This window comes from Labrus bergylta, chromosome 11 (assembly GCF_963930695.1).
Source record: "Labrus bergylta chromosome 11, fLabBer1.1, whole genome shotgun sequence".
Classification (NCBI taxonomy): Eukaryota; Metazoa; Chordata; class Actinopteri; order Labriformes; family Labridae; genus Labrus; species Labrus bergylta.
Window position 1 is genome coordinate 6,705,035 of NC_089205.1, and position 14,621 is coordinate 6,719,655.

The following is a 14,621-nucleotide window of genomic DNA, read 5'->3' on the forward strand; positions in this document are numbered from 1 at the left end:
CCTCCCAGCTTTCACCTCGGCCCCTTTCATACAGAACAACGCTGTGGAGTAAAAGTGTAACTGTGTATAAGGTGTCCTCTACCTGTCCTTCACACCTGACTCCATGGATGCCGCTACAGAGGCTTGGATGTACACACACAAACTGAGCAGCTGAGTGAGTCTGAGCACACCTGCTCCCTGGCGGGGGGAAGGAGGTGGGGCGGGGGGGGGACTTCTGTCTTTAGGCAACTATTTAATTAGGCTCAGTGTTGGTTGTCTGGTGGAGGAATCCCCCATGATCCTCCTCTCTCTGTGCGCTGTTCCCCCTGAATGTCAAAGAGACAGAGACAGACTGCTCGGCTTCAAAGCCTTCAGCGGATCTCTTCTGTTTGTCTTCTCCTCCTCTGTGAGCCGCACTCTCTCGGATTCTTCCTCTCTCCTCCTCCTACTCCTTCTCACTTGTTCTACAGAGTTCTTTGAACACCGATTCACCCCCCCTTACCCGGGCAGGGAGGCAGGTGGGGGAGGAGTTGGGAGGACATGAGGGGATGCTCCCCTGAGCAGGAAGCAGACTTCATGGAGGAACAAACGGATTGATTTTGTGTTGTGTCAATAAAAACAGAGTTAGAGCAAAGAACTAGTTTCGGGAGAAAAATCCAGATGTTGCAGAAGTCAAGAAGTCTTTTGCAGATGTTTTGGTAGATTCTGAACTATTAGTTTAAAGACAGACTGCTTACAGAATATTTAAATAACACACCTTAACAGAACAAACCAACATCTACCTGTCAGGCTTCCAACTTTTTAGTCATACCGTGAGAGAAACAGAGTTTCATGAATAAAGATGCAGAGACTGTTCCCTTCTTATTTAGCTAACATGTCTGTTATAGTAAAAGTGCAAACTCTGTTCAATCTTCATGAAATAAAACCCAGTTTCTGATGAGTTCAAAGTATTTTCTTTCTTCTCCTATTGTTTAAGGTCTCTCTGAGTTTATTGTATACTCTGTGCAAAGATTGTCACGATACCAGGATTTAAAACTTTGACATGATTCAATTAAAAATCTAACAATAGTGACACTTGTTTAAATTCAGATTCCAAGGCAACCAATATTGGATAATTTTTTGTTATGGATACAGATTCCCTCTGTTTGTAATCCTTCATCACCATTTGTGACAAATACAAGAGATCTCCCCTTCCAACATTTCTCCACTCTCACTCTTTCTATGTGCACACCCCCCCCTCAAAAAAACAAAAACATAACAAGTAATGCAGGACCTGAAAACTCATTGAAAAACCAGGCCAAGACCTGCAGAGGTGCATTAAAATACATCAAGTGTGAGTGTTTTCCTGCTCTCTGGTCCGAATCTAAGACTCCAAAAGAATCCAACAAAACGCTCATTAGCGACTGGTTGCTAATGACGGCCACAACAAAATGGACCTAATTCCAAACTGCATCAATTAGATGAGATTACTTTTTACCCCGAGAGATGAGGCTCAAACTGAGTCTTTCAGAGGAAGCGGACAAGTGAAACCTAAATGTCCTTGAAAAGTAATCTTAGTTGGCAGGATGGAGTTCGGTGAGGGAAGGAAAAAAAAAAAAAGTGAAATGCTAATGAAAGGCGTACGAGGATCCAAAAGTTTAATCTCTTCACAAACGCACACTAACACACACTTTAAAACTGTGCAGCAAATGAAGTGTGTGTTCAAATTAGAAAACTTCCACAAGCAACTTCAAAACTTCTGCAAAGGAACCCACAGAGAAAGTCAACGGATCCCTGCAGGCATCTTCAAGAGTCAGACACAAATAGAGGCATTGTATTTCCCAACAACAACACAGCACACGCACACACACGGAGAGTAAAATACAGCAAAGACAAAATCCTCAACAAGGGCGACTCGGGTGAATCATCCAAAAACCAAATTTGGCTTCAGTGTAAATGTTTCTCTCGGGGTCTGATCTGCTTTCATCTCTCTGTGAAGCGGCCAATAAAGCTGAAATACCCTGATGGTCTTTAGAAAACACATTAACTCAGGATGAATGAGATAAGTGAACCCTTCCCGTGTGCGTGACAGGCTCACCTTCCTCTTCTTGAAGCCTGTCGGGCCAGGTATCCTCTGCAGGCGGCCTGGAACAGAGAGATGTTCCTCCTGGTCTGAACGTCCCGCTGCTCCCTCCAGCCTGGAGAGAGTCCCAGCTCTGAAGAACACCTGCAGCAGGAGAGAAGAAGTTAGTGACTTACACTATACTTTTCTTTAAGGAAGAGACACGTGGCCATGTACAGATAAAGCCACCACAAATTTCCACTCCCAGCCAGAGATCATCCAGCGGCCTGCCAGTTTGGTTATTTGTCCATTTTTTACTGAAATGTGTACAAAAAGTATTGTCATTTTCAAAAAGTTAAAATAAGTCTCAGAGGTCACTAAAACATGTCTGTGAAGTTTCTCGCCAAAGATCCTCTCTGATCCTGTATTTGATCATGTCTATAAACCCCTCTATTTCAGCCCTGCTCAGAACAGGCTGTTTCTGTGTCTGTACCTTTAATGCAAATGAGCTGTGTCTGACCACGCCCCCTCTCTGGAAGGGCTTGGGTGGCTCGGGCTTTCTTGCACCATACCCTGTTGTTTACTAGAGAAGGCAGACTCAGAGGGCAGAACAAACACCTAGCTGTGGGAGTGTCACCCACCTGGGGGAGGGGTTACTGCCCTTTGTGATGTCACAAAGGGAATTTCTCCAACCGGCCTGTTTAAGCACGCATTTTCTGAAACGTGGAGCAGGCAACAAAAAAGACAGAGAGGATGGACTTTTTTTCATTAAAAGGGGATTTTTAGGCAGAATAGGGACACATATTAGTGTTAGAAAACGATTGCATGAAATGAATACAACACTTGTTGTAGCTCCTTCCCATGAAAATAAACTGTCATTGATTGTATTGGTCCTGATTACTTTTTTTCTCGCCCATACAGATTTCTCTTTCTTTCATATCCTTTTCTGATGATGGGCCATCAGTAGTGCTTCTTCCTGAATGCCAATGAGCGCACATTTTCAATTGGACTATAAAGCATTGAGACAGGCTGACACTGACCCCTTTAAAAGCCCACATCATAATGTCGCTTACTCCTTCTGGATAATTTGTGTCTGAGAGGAGACATTGCTCTGTTCCTCAGCCTGAATTAGCTGGCAGCTCTTAGTGGAAGTAGATTCATTAAGCGGCGTTTGAGTGAACGCTTTGTCCTTCATAGGAAAGGACTGATCCAAACGCTGCAATTTTTAAAAACTGGGCATGATAAAAAATTGATGCTAACTGAAGGTCTCTGGATTTTTGTCCAGAACAAAATGATTTTAAAGATTGTTAAACGGTAAAAGAACTATACTTATAAAGTCCTTCCTTGTCTTCTGTCCAGACAGGGTCTTTTTACACTACATGTCACATCCCCCAATCACTCACACATTCATACACTTATGCACAGGAAACTATTCCCATCCAGACACATTCACATGCTGCCAGCGATGCCAGCGAGAGCAATTTAGGGTTCAGTGTCGTGCCCAAGGACACTGGATTCAAAATGTTACCAATTTTTGTTTCACATTCTTTTTTTCCCCTTTTTTTCCTCTCTCTCTAAATGGACTCAGCCCCTGAAATAAATCGTCCTCCACTGGGAGAAGCTGCTGAGGGCCGATGATGTCGAAGCAGCCTGGGAGGAGATAACACATCTGGCTAACATGAGCTGCTGAGATCCGTGGAGAGCTGTTTGTCAGGGAGGGCCAGCTTTAATGATTCAGGCAGAGAGCCACAGACGAGCTGGCAGAGAAGCTCAGGGCAGTTTGGCAGAGAGGTGGAGAAGACACAGCCACCTGCACAGTCCCTGCCTTATGTGTCATTAGTGACACTTTAATTTGAATGATAATTAATCCTTTAACCAAAGTAAGATGTACTGCATTGTGAGTGTAACTTGCAAAAAGCAGGATAGGTTAAACTGCTGGTGTTTGAAGCTGGGCATTGAGCATTCTTGGTGTTGCAACTTGGTCTTAAACTATATAAATATAGAGCACAAGCCTCCATTTCCTTCTGTGAAGGCAAAATACCCCCACACTGATGATGTCATTTAGCACAATTTGTGTTAAAATGGATTTGCTGCAGTTTTTGTCACTATTAGGGCTTTCACACTTTCCTGAAAATTCCTGAAAAGACTCCTGATACTTCCAGGAGCAGCTGTATGTGTGAAGGCAACAGCATAATTTTTCACTCGGACTGCACCTGGAGTTTCTCCTGCCAGCCTCCTAGTATTTTTTGCGCAGCAAGTCTGAGTGAGCTGATGTGAGAACACAGCAGGATATTATACAGAGAATTCACCTCATGCCAACAGGAGAGGGAGTGACGTTTATATCCTGAGAGTGGAGTTATTAAACTGCTGCATTATGTTTTCTGTTCTCCAGTATGTTGTTCTCTGTTATTTTGTTGACATTGCGATTCTTTTACACTACACATAGCATTGATATAAAGCGGACTCTGTTGCTTCATCTGCTTCTTATGCTTTTTTATTTAGTATTGTAGCCATTAGAATGTATTACTGTAAATATTATTTATCTTATTTTTACCTCATTTTATTTGATCTATTTTACCTTCTCTCCTTTTTTGCTTTTAAAAAAAATAAAAATAAACCAATATTATAAAGTAAAGACAGAATTAGTAAGTAGGTTTGAATGCCTAGCATCCCTTTGCAGGTACGCCCACCTTAAATATGACTGCTATTGTGAGCAGATGTGACTGATGCACAGGTAATGTAGAGTATATGCTATTTTCCACTGTAAAGGAGCTCATTTATTCATAATTCAGACCGATTCCCACACTGCAGGAGGTAGACAGTGTAATTAGAGGAGTAAGTGGCCCGCTGTGTGGGCTGGTGGCACTTTGCCGTCCTCTGTGGGTCGGTTGGATCTCTCTCTCTCTCTCTCTCTCTCTCTCTCTCTCTCCTCTCTCTCTCTCTCTCTCTCTCTCTCTCTCTCTCTCTCTCTCTCTCTCTCTCTCTCTCTCTCTCTCTCTCTCTCTCTCTCTCTCTCTCTCTCTCTCTCTCTCTCTCTCTCTCTCTCTCTCTCTCTCTCTCTCTCTCCTGCCAGTAAAAGAAGAAGCAAAAGTTCTGATTGAAACTTTATATGAACTCGGGAAAAGTAACACGAAGGCAAGGTTAAACTCTCTGCAATATCTGCCAAGGAAACCTCTCTAATTGACAGCTCAAGGCCCTGACTGTTCTTTATTCCACAGACATTCACAGATCTAATTAACAAAACCATCAGCTGTCTTTTTCCTTCTGATTAGCTGTTTTTTTTTATCTCAAAGAGTCGGAGTCTGGCAGCGTCTGACTCGGTTAGGGTCACAGATACAGAGAGCCACGAGGATCAGCTCCTCCTCTACATAAAGAGAGAGAGATTAAAAACAACACACGGCAGGACTAATGAAGGTGAAAACGAGAATGTGAGGAACAAAACAGCAGCGACTTTGGCAGAGAGGTAGGCGAGGAGAATGGAAAACGTTTCTAATTATCCGTTTAATTGAGAGTGTCAGTGTGTGAAAGGACGTCAGGACTTAAAGGCAGGTCTCTCCTTGACGGTGACACAAACGACACGGCTGTCAGAAACGTCTGGACTCGACACGCTGCCCAGGCGGAGAGACAAGCTTAAGCGTGATGTGATGTGAAGTATGGAGTGTTTATGAGGGTCTTCATGGTTTCCTGAGATGAACTGGACACTGCCTCAAAGTGAAAATGTCAAAAGAATTATGAAAATTATGTTTTCTGGAATACAGGGGGAGGGGATACTTCTTGGGGGTCTTTGAGGGAGTGACATGGCACTGGGCAAAGTCACATTGTGGATGCTCAGGCCAAGAGAGGGTAAGTTGTAAAAGAATAGGTGATCACAGAGAATAGTTCTTAGAAAATTTAAGGAGACCAAAAACTATTTTAGAACATTTCTACAGATGAGGTTTAAGATTAGAAATGTGTTCTGTTTTGGGAAATGTGAATATAGTTTACAGTTTTGCAGAAAATAAATACATCTCAGTACACACAGCTATTAATGCATGAACTAGTTTTGGAGAGGAGTTGGCAGTGGCAGCAAAAAGCATCATACAGAAAGGTGCAGAAGTACAGAAACATGGAAAGATGTCGAACTTCAAAATAATAGGTACACTAATACAAACAAGTCCTTTCTCAGATGTAGGATTCAAATTTAGGCTGTCGCAATATCCCGGTGTTGGCGTTAACTGTCTAAAAATAGGTATATGGTAATGCCGTGTAAATGATTGGTTCATATTTTTACGTTGGTTGCTACCCGCTACAAAATGGAGGGAAGACGAAGAAGAATAAGCAGCATCAGAAGAAGAAGGTGAAGACAAAGGCCGCAACACTAACTAGCTAGCTAGCAGCGCTAATAATGACTGAGGAGACGGTAGATAGAAGTGAGGTATTATACATAATATTTCTTTTGTTTACATAGGCCCACAATGCTGGTTAAATGTTGTGTCAAAGATGTAACGCAGCCACCTGCCACTAGGCGGGGTTTTAGCTCTACTACCTGGATGTTGTTGGTTCAACATCAGAAAAAGCTGTTTGGCATTGGCAGAAAAGATTTGGCAAGTTTTTCATGGGCGCAACCCACATACTCAGCTCTGCTGCTCATCCCACAATCCCACAATCCTTACAAATGTGACCCCATTTAAAAAGGGAATTAAACAGGCTTATTGGAAAGAAGCATAGTTATAATAAATAAATAATCTACCAAACACTAATTGCCGTACATTTTGTGCAATGTTAAGATAGAAAACATATAATATGATTTTAGCCAGGTCAAATAAATTGTGTTCAATTGTGACGGTTTTCTGAGCGTTTTCTTACCTTTAGACTTGTCGGCTGGTTTAAATTTAAATGTCCCTTTAGTGGAGAGTGATTGGTTGCTAGGAACATCCCTAATGGTTGCAGTGCTTGCATGTATATAGAGATGTTAAAATGTGCACGTGTGACTCGACTCACCCGGCTCAGCCCCATGTAGTGACTGCTCTTCTCCAGCTCCAGCGACTCCAGCAGCTCCTCCACCGCCTGCAAACATCACAACAAAGACGTCAGCGGACAGATTTAACAGAAACCATCACCGTCTGTTCCTGGTTTCTGTTCGCAGCAACAAGCAGCATACCCCTCTCAGCACCGGCTAACACAAAAACACACACACCCAGCTCTCTCTGATCCGCCTCGGGGGACATCAGAGGACAGAACTACTGTAGACGGACAGAAACGCATCTCAGGTCTTTTTCTGTCAAGTTTCATCTATTCTGTCGAGTCGACCTTTTGAAGACAAACTGCACACTGCAGTGTGTCTGCAGATCAGGGCTCAGAGGTCTTTCCAGGTTTGACAACAGAAGATTAACAAACTTGATTATTTTTCTTAAACATTGTGATGTGTTTTTAGCTCTTTACAGGGGGACACTCTAATATATATGTAGTAATGATAAATAATGTATCATGTATGGAAGAGATCTGATAGCACTTAGGATGGGACTCATATTGCATGACTAACCTGATGGTTCCTCATACTTTCAGACTGATCCAGAAATAACACCCATTTTGCCTTTGATTATAAAATGATTACAGAAAATAGCATAAATCTTCCCATTTTTTCCGAGAATAACCCCTTGACCCCACTCTAACTTACTTAGTCCCCCCCAGACTTTTAGTTCACATGATGCCCCTGTTTAAGTGTGTGATGATTTCTCCAGGGCTTCTTCTTGCTGGCAACCAATGAATTAAAACTAAAATAAATTAGAAATGTATCTACACACGAGAGTCTTCACACCATGGTGTGCAGATTGTCATCTTCACTCCGGAACAGAAGTGTTTTGAACTCTGCTGCTTGCTTCTCTCTTTTCTCATTTCTTCAGTCTCTTGTTAGTCCCAGATTTATCTGAGGAAAAACTTTCTATGACTCATGATTTTGGTCCTATTAACAGATACCTTAGACTTCTCAGATGTTAGAAAACAGAGTAAAAATACTTTTTTTCAAAGAATTAAAGCTCAGAATCTCTTAGGTGGAACTAATAGGAGTGAGACCTGATGGAAGAGGAACCTGATTCTGTGTGATGTGTTCTATGTCCTCTCTGTTTGTTTGCCTGGCCGCTCTTAAAAAGCTCCTGACAGGTACACTATCTGTCTGCTGACATCACAGCTAAATCACACCGCACTAAGAGGAACTGACAGAACTAGGCTGCCAGACGCAAAAAAAAAAAAAAACTCAGACGGGCACAGCAAACAGATATCCTCCTCTTCCTCATCCTTATACTTAATTATTATTCACATTTCTCCGTCTCAAACCGCATCCTTCCACCTTTCTGTTCCCCCCCCCCCCGAGAGATCTGGGTACCAAAACTACTTTCTGTTTTTTCCAGTTAGATCAACTCTTTGGACAGTGTCTGTTCATTTAATGTTAGTTTTATATTCTAACATAAAAAAAGTAACTTTTTAGATTCATAAATATCAGGGAAAAAAACATTCCTTGACTGAAAGTTTGGCTCATGAGCTGCAGGAGACCTTCATGTAGAAATGTTTTTTCCTCCTCCCCTCATAAAAGCTAATCACGCCTATGTGCAGAGCTGCTGTACACCGGCCGAGCCGCATGTAGAGGAGACATTAATCATATGCTCGGGGATGTTCCTTAACTGTACGGCCTCCTATACAAAAGGAATGGAAAGATAATGAGACAAGAAAAAGAAAAAAAAAAGGGTGGGAAGAGACGAGGGAACGGGAGGAGAGAGAGAGAGAGAGAGAGAGAGAGAGAGAGAGAGAGCTCTTCTTACCGCCAGTAATTAATCAGTACAGTAGCCGTATGCTGCCAGCCTGCACAATCATAATTAATTACACACAAGAGCGCTCGGAAGAGGAAGAGGACAGGAGCGAGGAGGAGTAAAAGGATTCTGTTCACACCGAGAGATTAGTAAGTGGAGGGCAAAGAGAGAAATATCTAGACTCTAAAGATCAACATCCTACTGATTTTTGGCAGAGAGAATAACTCAGGAGCACTCAGTGATTTAGAGTAGTCCTCTTTGAAATCACGAGGGTTTACAAGAGATAGAATCATCGATATCCATACAGCAGATACAACGATACCCTGACTCATACTCTCCAGTATGAAACAAAGCTCTCAAACCAGTGTAAACAACGGCTTCTTACACATCTGTACTGTAACACTGATTTATGTTACTGACGGAGTATCAAGGAATCCAACGGCTGATTGTGGGCGCCGCCATCTTGCGGTAGCCGCCGTAACTGTGGTGGCATTGTAGCATCTGCTGCTGCCTGCTGACTGTGACAGCAGCATACATAGCTGGGTTGAGAAGTTAAGACAGCTGCTGATGAAGGTACCTGAATCAAGCGATCTAAACATCAGTTAGATTTTTATATGATGTCTGATATGTCAAAATCTGACGACCTTTAGGAGAAATAAAGACAGAACATCCACCATCTCCTATACATTAGCGATGAAGCATGTGTAATGTAATGTGATTCTGCTGGCTAGTTAATCAATTAACAGCTGCAATCAAGCGTGATGCATTGTGAAATACATTTTTAAAGACCTTCATTAAGTATGTGTTTTCGTCTTTAACTGGTCTGTTATGATTCCATGCAGCTCTTTCCTGATTGTGATACTAGTAGAAGAACGTCATATATGAGATTTCATTAATCACAGGGTTATGAACAAATTAATACAATCTAAAGGTCACTCAGGGAGGGCTGTATTACTAATAATTATTATATCCACTCCTGGAGAATATCTTAGTCCTCTGCACGGCCAGTGAATCTATTAAATGTCTTGTGTGCCCTTTGTGGAAACCATGATTGTCAGAAAGTGTCTTCAGGTGAACTGACAAATACTTCTGGAAATTGTGATGCTAGATTTTACATATTTTTGGGTGTTTATTCGGTACGGTTATCTTTGCCTCTAACCCTGCACAACACTCACCCTCTTCTCGTCCGTCACGATGTAGTGACGTCCATGTTTCTTGGTCAGATGTGGAGCCAGGACGTCAAACCTCCTCCTGAACTCAGAGAACACCATGTGGTCGGGGTATCCTGAAAGGAAGGAGGGAGACAAAAACACAAAAGTCAGAGGAGCGTCTACAGAGCCAACATAGTCAACTGTAATCTTTGACAGCAAAGACAAAAACAAAAAAAACAGACTTTAACAAATTTAGAAGCAAAGAGACATCACGATCCGACCTTAACTTCTGTTCAGACATTAAAGTTGAGATCAAACACCTTCAGTTCTTCCTCACCTTGTCGGTAGATCCGCAGAGCGTCCAGCAGTTTGGACCCTCTGAGCTGAGCTCTTAGGAGACCCACGTCCAGAGTCATGAGGCCTGAGTCGGAGCTTTCTCCATGGGTCACGCGGGGCTCACCTCCTCCACCCACCGCCTCAGCTTTGGGCAGCAGACAGTGGACGAAGTGAACCCTGGAGCGACGCACCATGTCGATCAGAGCGTCCTGAACACCGAGAGAGAGGAGAACGATCAGATGTCTGCTTCAACTCCTTGGTCCTTCTAGACGTACTCTAAAGCTGACTGGTGTTGATTTCTAGGAAGAAAAAAAAGTCTCCTCCACTCACCACTTGTAGTTTGACCTGTATACACAGACTCCTCTTCTTCACTGCAGCGACGCCTGTGGTGAAGGTCTTCCTCATGCTGGTGGCTCGTCTCAGGGCGAGCTGGGAGCTTCCCTCCAGCCCGGCGATGGAGCCTGAGAGCACCGTGGCGCCGCTGGCCCGGCCCATGAACAGACCGCTGATGTTCTTCCTGTAGATGGACAGGGTTAATATGATTGATTACCAGTGTGCAGTGATTGATTTAATAAAATACAAGGAGCTAATCAGACACATGCTGGCCTGCAGCTCATGGTGTTTTCTTTGGTCACTCTTGTGATACATTTTTAAAAAAAAATTGGAATTATTTTCAATTGTCGTGGATTTCACAGCTAAACTTTGTAAATAATGTTCAGAAAAACAGAACATTTCAGCTCTGCGTACTTCTGGGAGTCCTGCAGCAGCATGGCAGCGTTCTGGGCTGCAGGGTTGTTCTTGGCGTGGCTCAGCCAGCCCTGAGTGTTGTACTCCACCCAGTCCGTCCCATGGCTGTGACCCAGCAGGAAGAGGAGGGGCTTCTCTCCTCGCAGCAGCAGATTGGCTCCTGAAACGCAAACACAAATGTAAGGAGGACGATCAGTCCTATTCCTATTTCAGCAGAGAGAATATGTTCCTTTTCTTTCTAAAACTTTGGAATCACACCACAATCTGAAATCATTCATCGTTGGGAAACTAACTTCCAGAGTGATCCATCTTTTCACTATTTTCAGAATGTGACCGGCGATGTCACTGAGCCTACGTCCATGTTTTATACCGTCTATGGTTCAAGTAGTCATTGATGGATGAAACACTCATGGTCACAGTTAAAAGTTCAGATCAGTCAATCTTCAAAGCTGATCTCTCTCACCTTTGTTGTCTCCCTGTGCAGAGCCGTAGTAGCTAAAGAGTCTCTCCAGCATCGTCTCCTCTGAACCTCCAGGCTGAACCGCCTCCTCCTCCATCAGCCAGAGAAGACCCCGCGCCTCATCCGTCCGCGCCAGAGTACGAACCTGAGGCGCAAAGGAACAAATGCAACCATGAGAAAAATACTCCATCACTCTTCTTCAAGATTATTTTTCTTTAGACTTGTACATAAAGCTTTATTCATTCATCATGAGACAACATGCAGGTACTTTGCAGATGAATAAGAAACAAATATAAAACAGAAGGAGGTTGGCAAGTGTGGGAGGACAAAAAACTTACACAATTCAAATGTCTTCTGGAGTTTTAAGAAATATTTAGTTCATGTTTTTACACCCAGATTCGTTTTTAGTCAATACTAAAAGAAAAACGGACAAAAAGTAGAAAACCTGCCTTCTCTTTTTTTATGTCCGATTTTATTCCTCTTTTGCTGCTCTCGACTTAAATAATCCATATATTTTAGGTTGAGTGTCAGACTGACTTTGACTAGTTTAAAAGCTTTTAAAAAATGAGATATAGCAAAGAAAGAGTTCCTAGAATCCAAAGTGTATCCTGCTTTATTTTATTCATGAAGGAATCTAACTTGTGTAGAAACTGCTTTACTTTTCAAAGACGACACTTTAATAAATCAAATGGGATTCAGTTTTAAGAACCTTTTCTAATAGTTCTCATTTCTGTCTTTTTGATCAAACACAGCTAGATAACACTTTAACTTTGACATCCTGAATGTGTTGCTGAACAATGTGAAGGTCTGAAATGTTTACTTACATTTAAAAAAGAAGACCTTCAGAAACAACAACACTTTGAGTCAAAAGCTTCAGAAGCTTTGACGTGATTTGTCAGTGAGCCTTGAGATCACACATACCTTTTAAACTCTGATTCAAAAAAAAAAAAATGGCTCGGATCCTAAAGTGTGAATCTCTGCCTTTCTCTTCTTTAATGAGTCTATTCAGAGGCATCCAATGGGACTGTGAAATGTGTGCGTGCTTGTTTGGCAGAGAGCAGAATCTCTTAATGAGGAGATGCACCTCTTTCATGAGATGCTTTCAATCGTTAAAAGGAGGTTAAAACCAAAGAGCCTTTCAAATCACAGGAGAGATGCTGAGCTGTGCTGCTGACTCCAAAATTTCACACATTAGAATTCATCTTCTGCTTTATATCATATTTCTATATAGTTAAGAATGAAGGGAGATATGTTGATTGAATTTATAAAAAATGTAAATGTCACTCAAAGTTGTAGATGTTCTAAAAAAAAAGCCATGTTCTTACTTGAACTGGCTTTTTAAGTATATCATCCAACAAGAAGAGAGAATGACAATCTTACTGCCGACAAGAGGACAAACTTGATGCCAATAAAAATGTCTGATGTGGGACAAATTCCAAAAGGGAACGGAGCAAATTGGAGAAAAAAATGAGCCAAAATCCTGCTGAGCCAAACGAACAGGACGGAGCCCAGAGAGCTGGCAGAGCGTGAAGATGATCATTCACTCATTTAGTGTCGTTCCAAAAGTGAATTTAAAGACATGACATGAGTTGAACACCTGGAGACTGAACAGTGACTTAATAGTTTGACACACAAGCTTGTTAGAGGGTTATTGTATAAATGTTTGGTGTATTTGAACTGGACTGCAGTGAACTTCATAATAATACACAAATATTTAAATTCTTTCCAGTTGACATTTTGGTGATGATGATAATAATAATAATAATAATAATAATAATAATATAAACATGGCCTTACATTATGTATGACCCTGCACCCTTTGTTGTTTGAATATTTTTCTAAAATAATGGCAATAAAACCACCAACATAAACCTTAAACATTTTTTTTTACACTTTTCCCACATGTCATTCCCCACTCTCTCTCTCTCTCTCTGGTTTCTGACTCTATCCACTGCCCTATTTCTTTTTTTTCTTTTTTGTCAGACTTTCGCTGCATGTCATCCCTCCAAGCTCTCTCCTCCCAACATGTCCTGTCTCTCTTCAGCTGTCCTCTCTTAATAAAAGGCAAAAAGTCCCAAGAATTAAACTTAAAAAAATGATGTTTCCTTGTTTGTATTAGTGTCTTTCTTCTTTCTTAATGTCCGTCTAACCGATAATCAGTAATAGTAACAGTAGCCATTTTTTTCCCCAAATTTTCTCTGTTGTTGTTCATACATTACATACTGTACTATGTGACTTTTGGTGAGTGTATTTTTTTAAATTAAGAGACCAGCACCAGCAGAAAAAGAACACATAGATTTAAATATGCAGTGATTGGTAATATCTGAAAATTCAATGAGTTGACATTTTTTTCTTAAATTTGTTTTACCCCCCTTCCCTCCTAGTTAACTAGTAAAGATTTACTTTATTGATCCCCGCAAGGGGAAATGTCAGTTTTTACACTCTGCAGTCATGCAACACACACACAGGCTGAATTATATATACACACATGCACACAAACAGGATCCTATGGACATGCATTAAGGGAGAGAAGCCAGAGTGACGGAGCGGCCCACAGTGGGCGCTCCTGAGCTGATGGTGGGGAGGGGGTTTGGTGCCTTGCTCAAGGGCACCTCGGCAGTGCTCAGGAGGTGATCTGGCACCTCTCCAGCTACCAGATCAACATCCATACTTGGTCCGCACCGGGACCCAAGTCCCTACAGACTGAGCTACTGCCGCCCCAACCTTCTGCAACCCCCTAGTGCCCCCTGGGGATCAGGGTCGGGAACCCCACTTTGAAAAACCAAGGAGCTAAATTAACTATATAACAGGACTTTACAAAGCACACTTTATCTTAATCATTTCTAATTTTGGATTCCATAATCCTGCTCCTGATGAAATGACACAGGTGTAAAGGCGTTTTGAGTAGTCAGAAGACTAGAAAATCTCAAGTCCATTCACCATTCACCATTCATGAGGAAACATTAATCAGGATGAAAATTAAACAAGAAAATAAAGAAAAAACATCACTGTTCTTGCCGCATGATACCGTAATGACATTGTTTGTGTACAAAAAGTACGTATTTAGCAGCTGAATGATGTGGATCTGAACAGGCCAACACAGCCTTAAGATGTCACACATCGGT

General features: G+C 42.0%; 1 protein-coding gene across 3 annotated transcripts in view; it reads right to left on the reverse strand.

Annotated features, from left to right (window-relative positions):
* myo18ab (myosin XVIIIA b) overlaps positions 1-14,621 on the reverse strand; it is a 107,091-nt gene that overhangs the window by 41,413 nt on the left and 51,057 nt on the right. For all 3 annotated transcript variants that reach the window (XM_065960523.1, XM_065960521.1, XM_065960522.1), the window contains 7 exons: positions 11,500-11,641; positions 11,037-11,196; positions 10,620-10,806; positions 10,291-10,498; positions 9,978-10,087; positions 7,001-7,066; positions 2,057-2,185 (listed from right to left, as the gene is read on the reverse strand). In XM_065960523.1, coding sequence (XP_065816595.1) covers positions 2,057-2,185; positions 7,001-7,066; positions 9,978-10,087; positions 10,291-10,498; positions 10,620-10,806; positions 11,037-11,196; positions 11,500-11,641 — 1,002 coding nt within the window. The remainder of the gene's footprint in view (positions 1-2,056; positions 2,186-7,000; positions 7,067-9,977; positions 10,088-10,290; positions 10,499-10,619; positions 10,807-11,036; positions 11,197-11,499; positions 11,642-14,621) is intronic.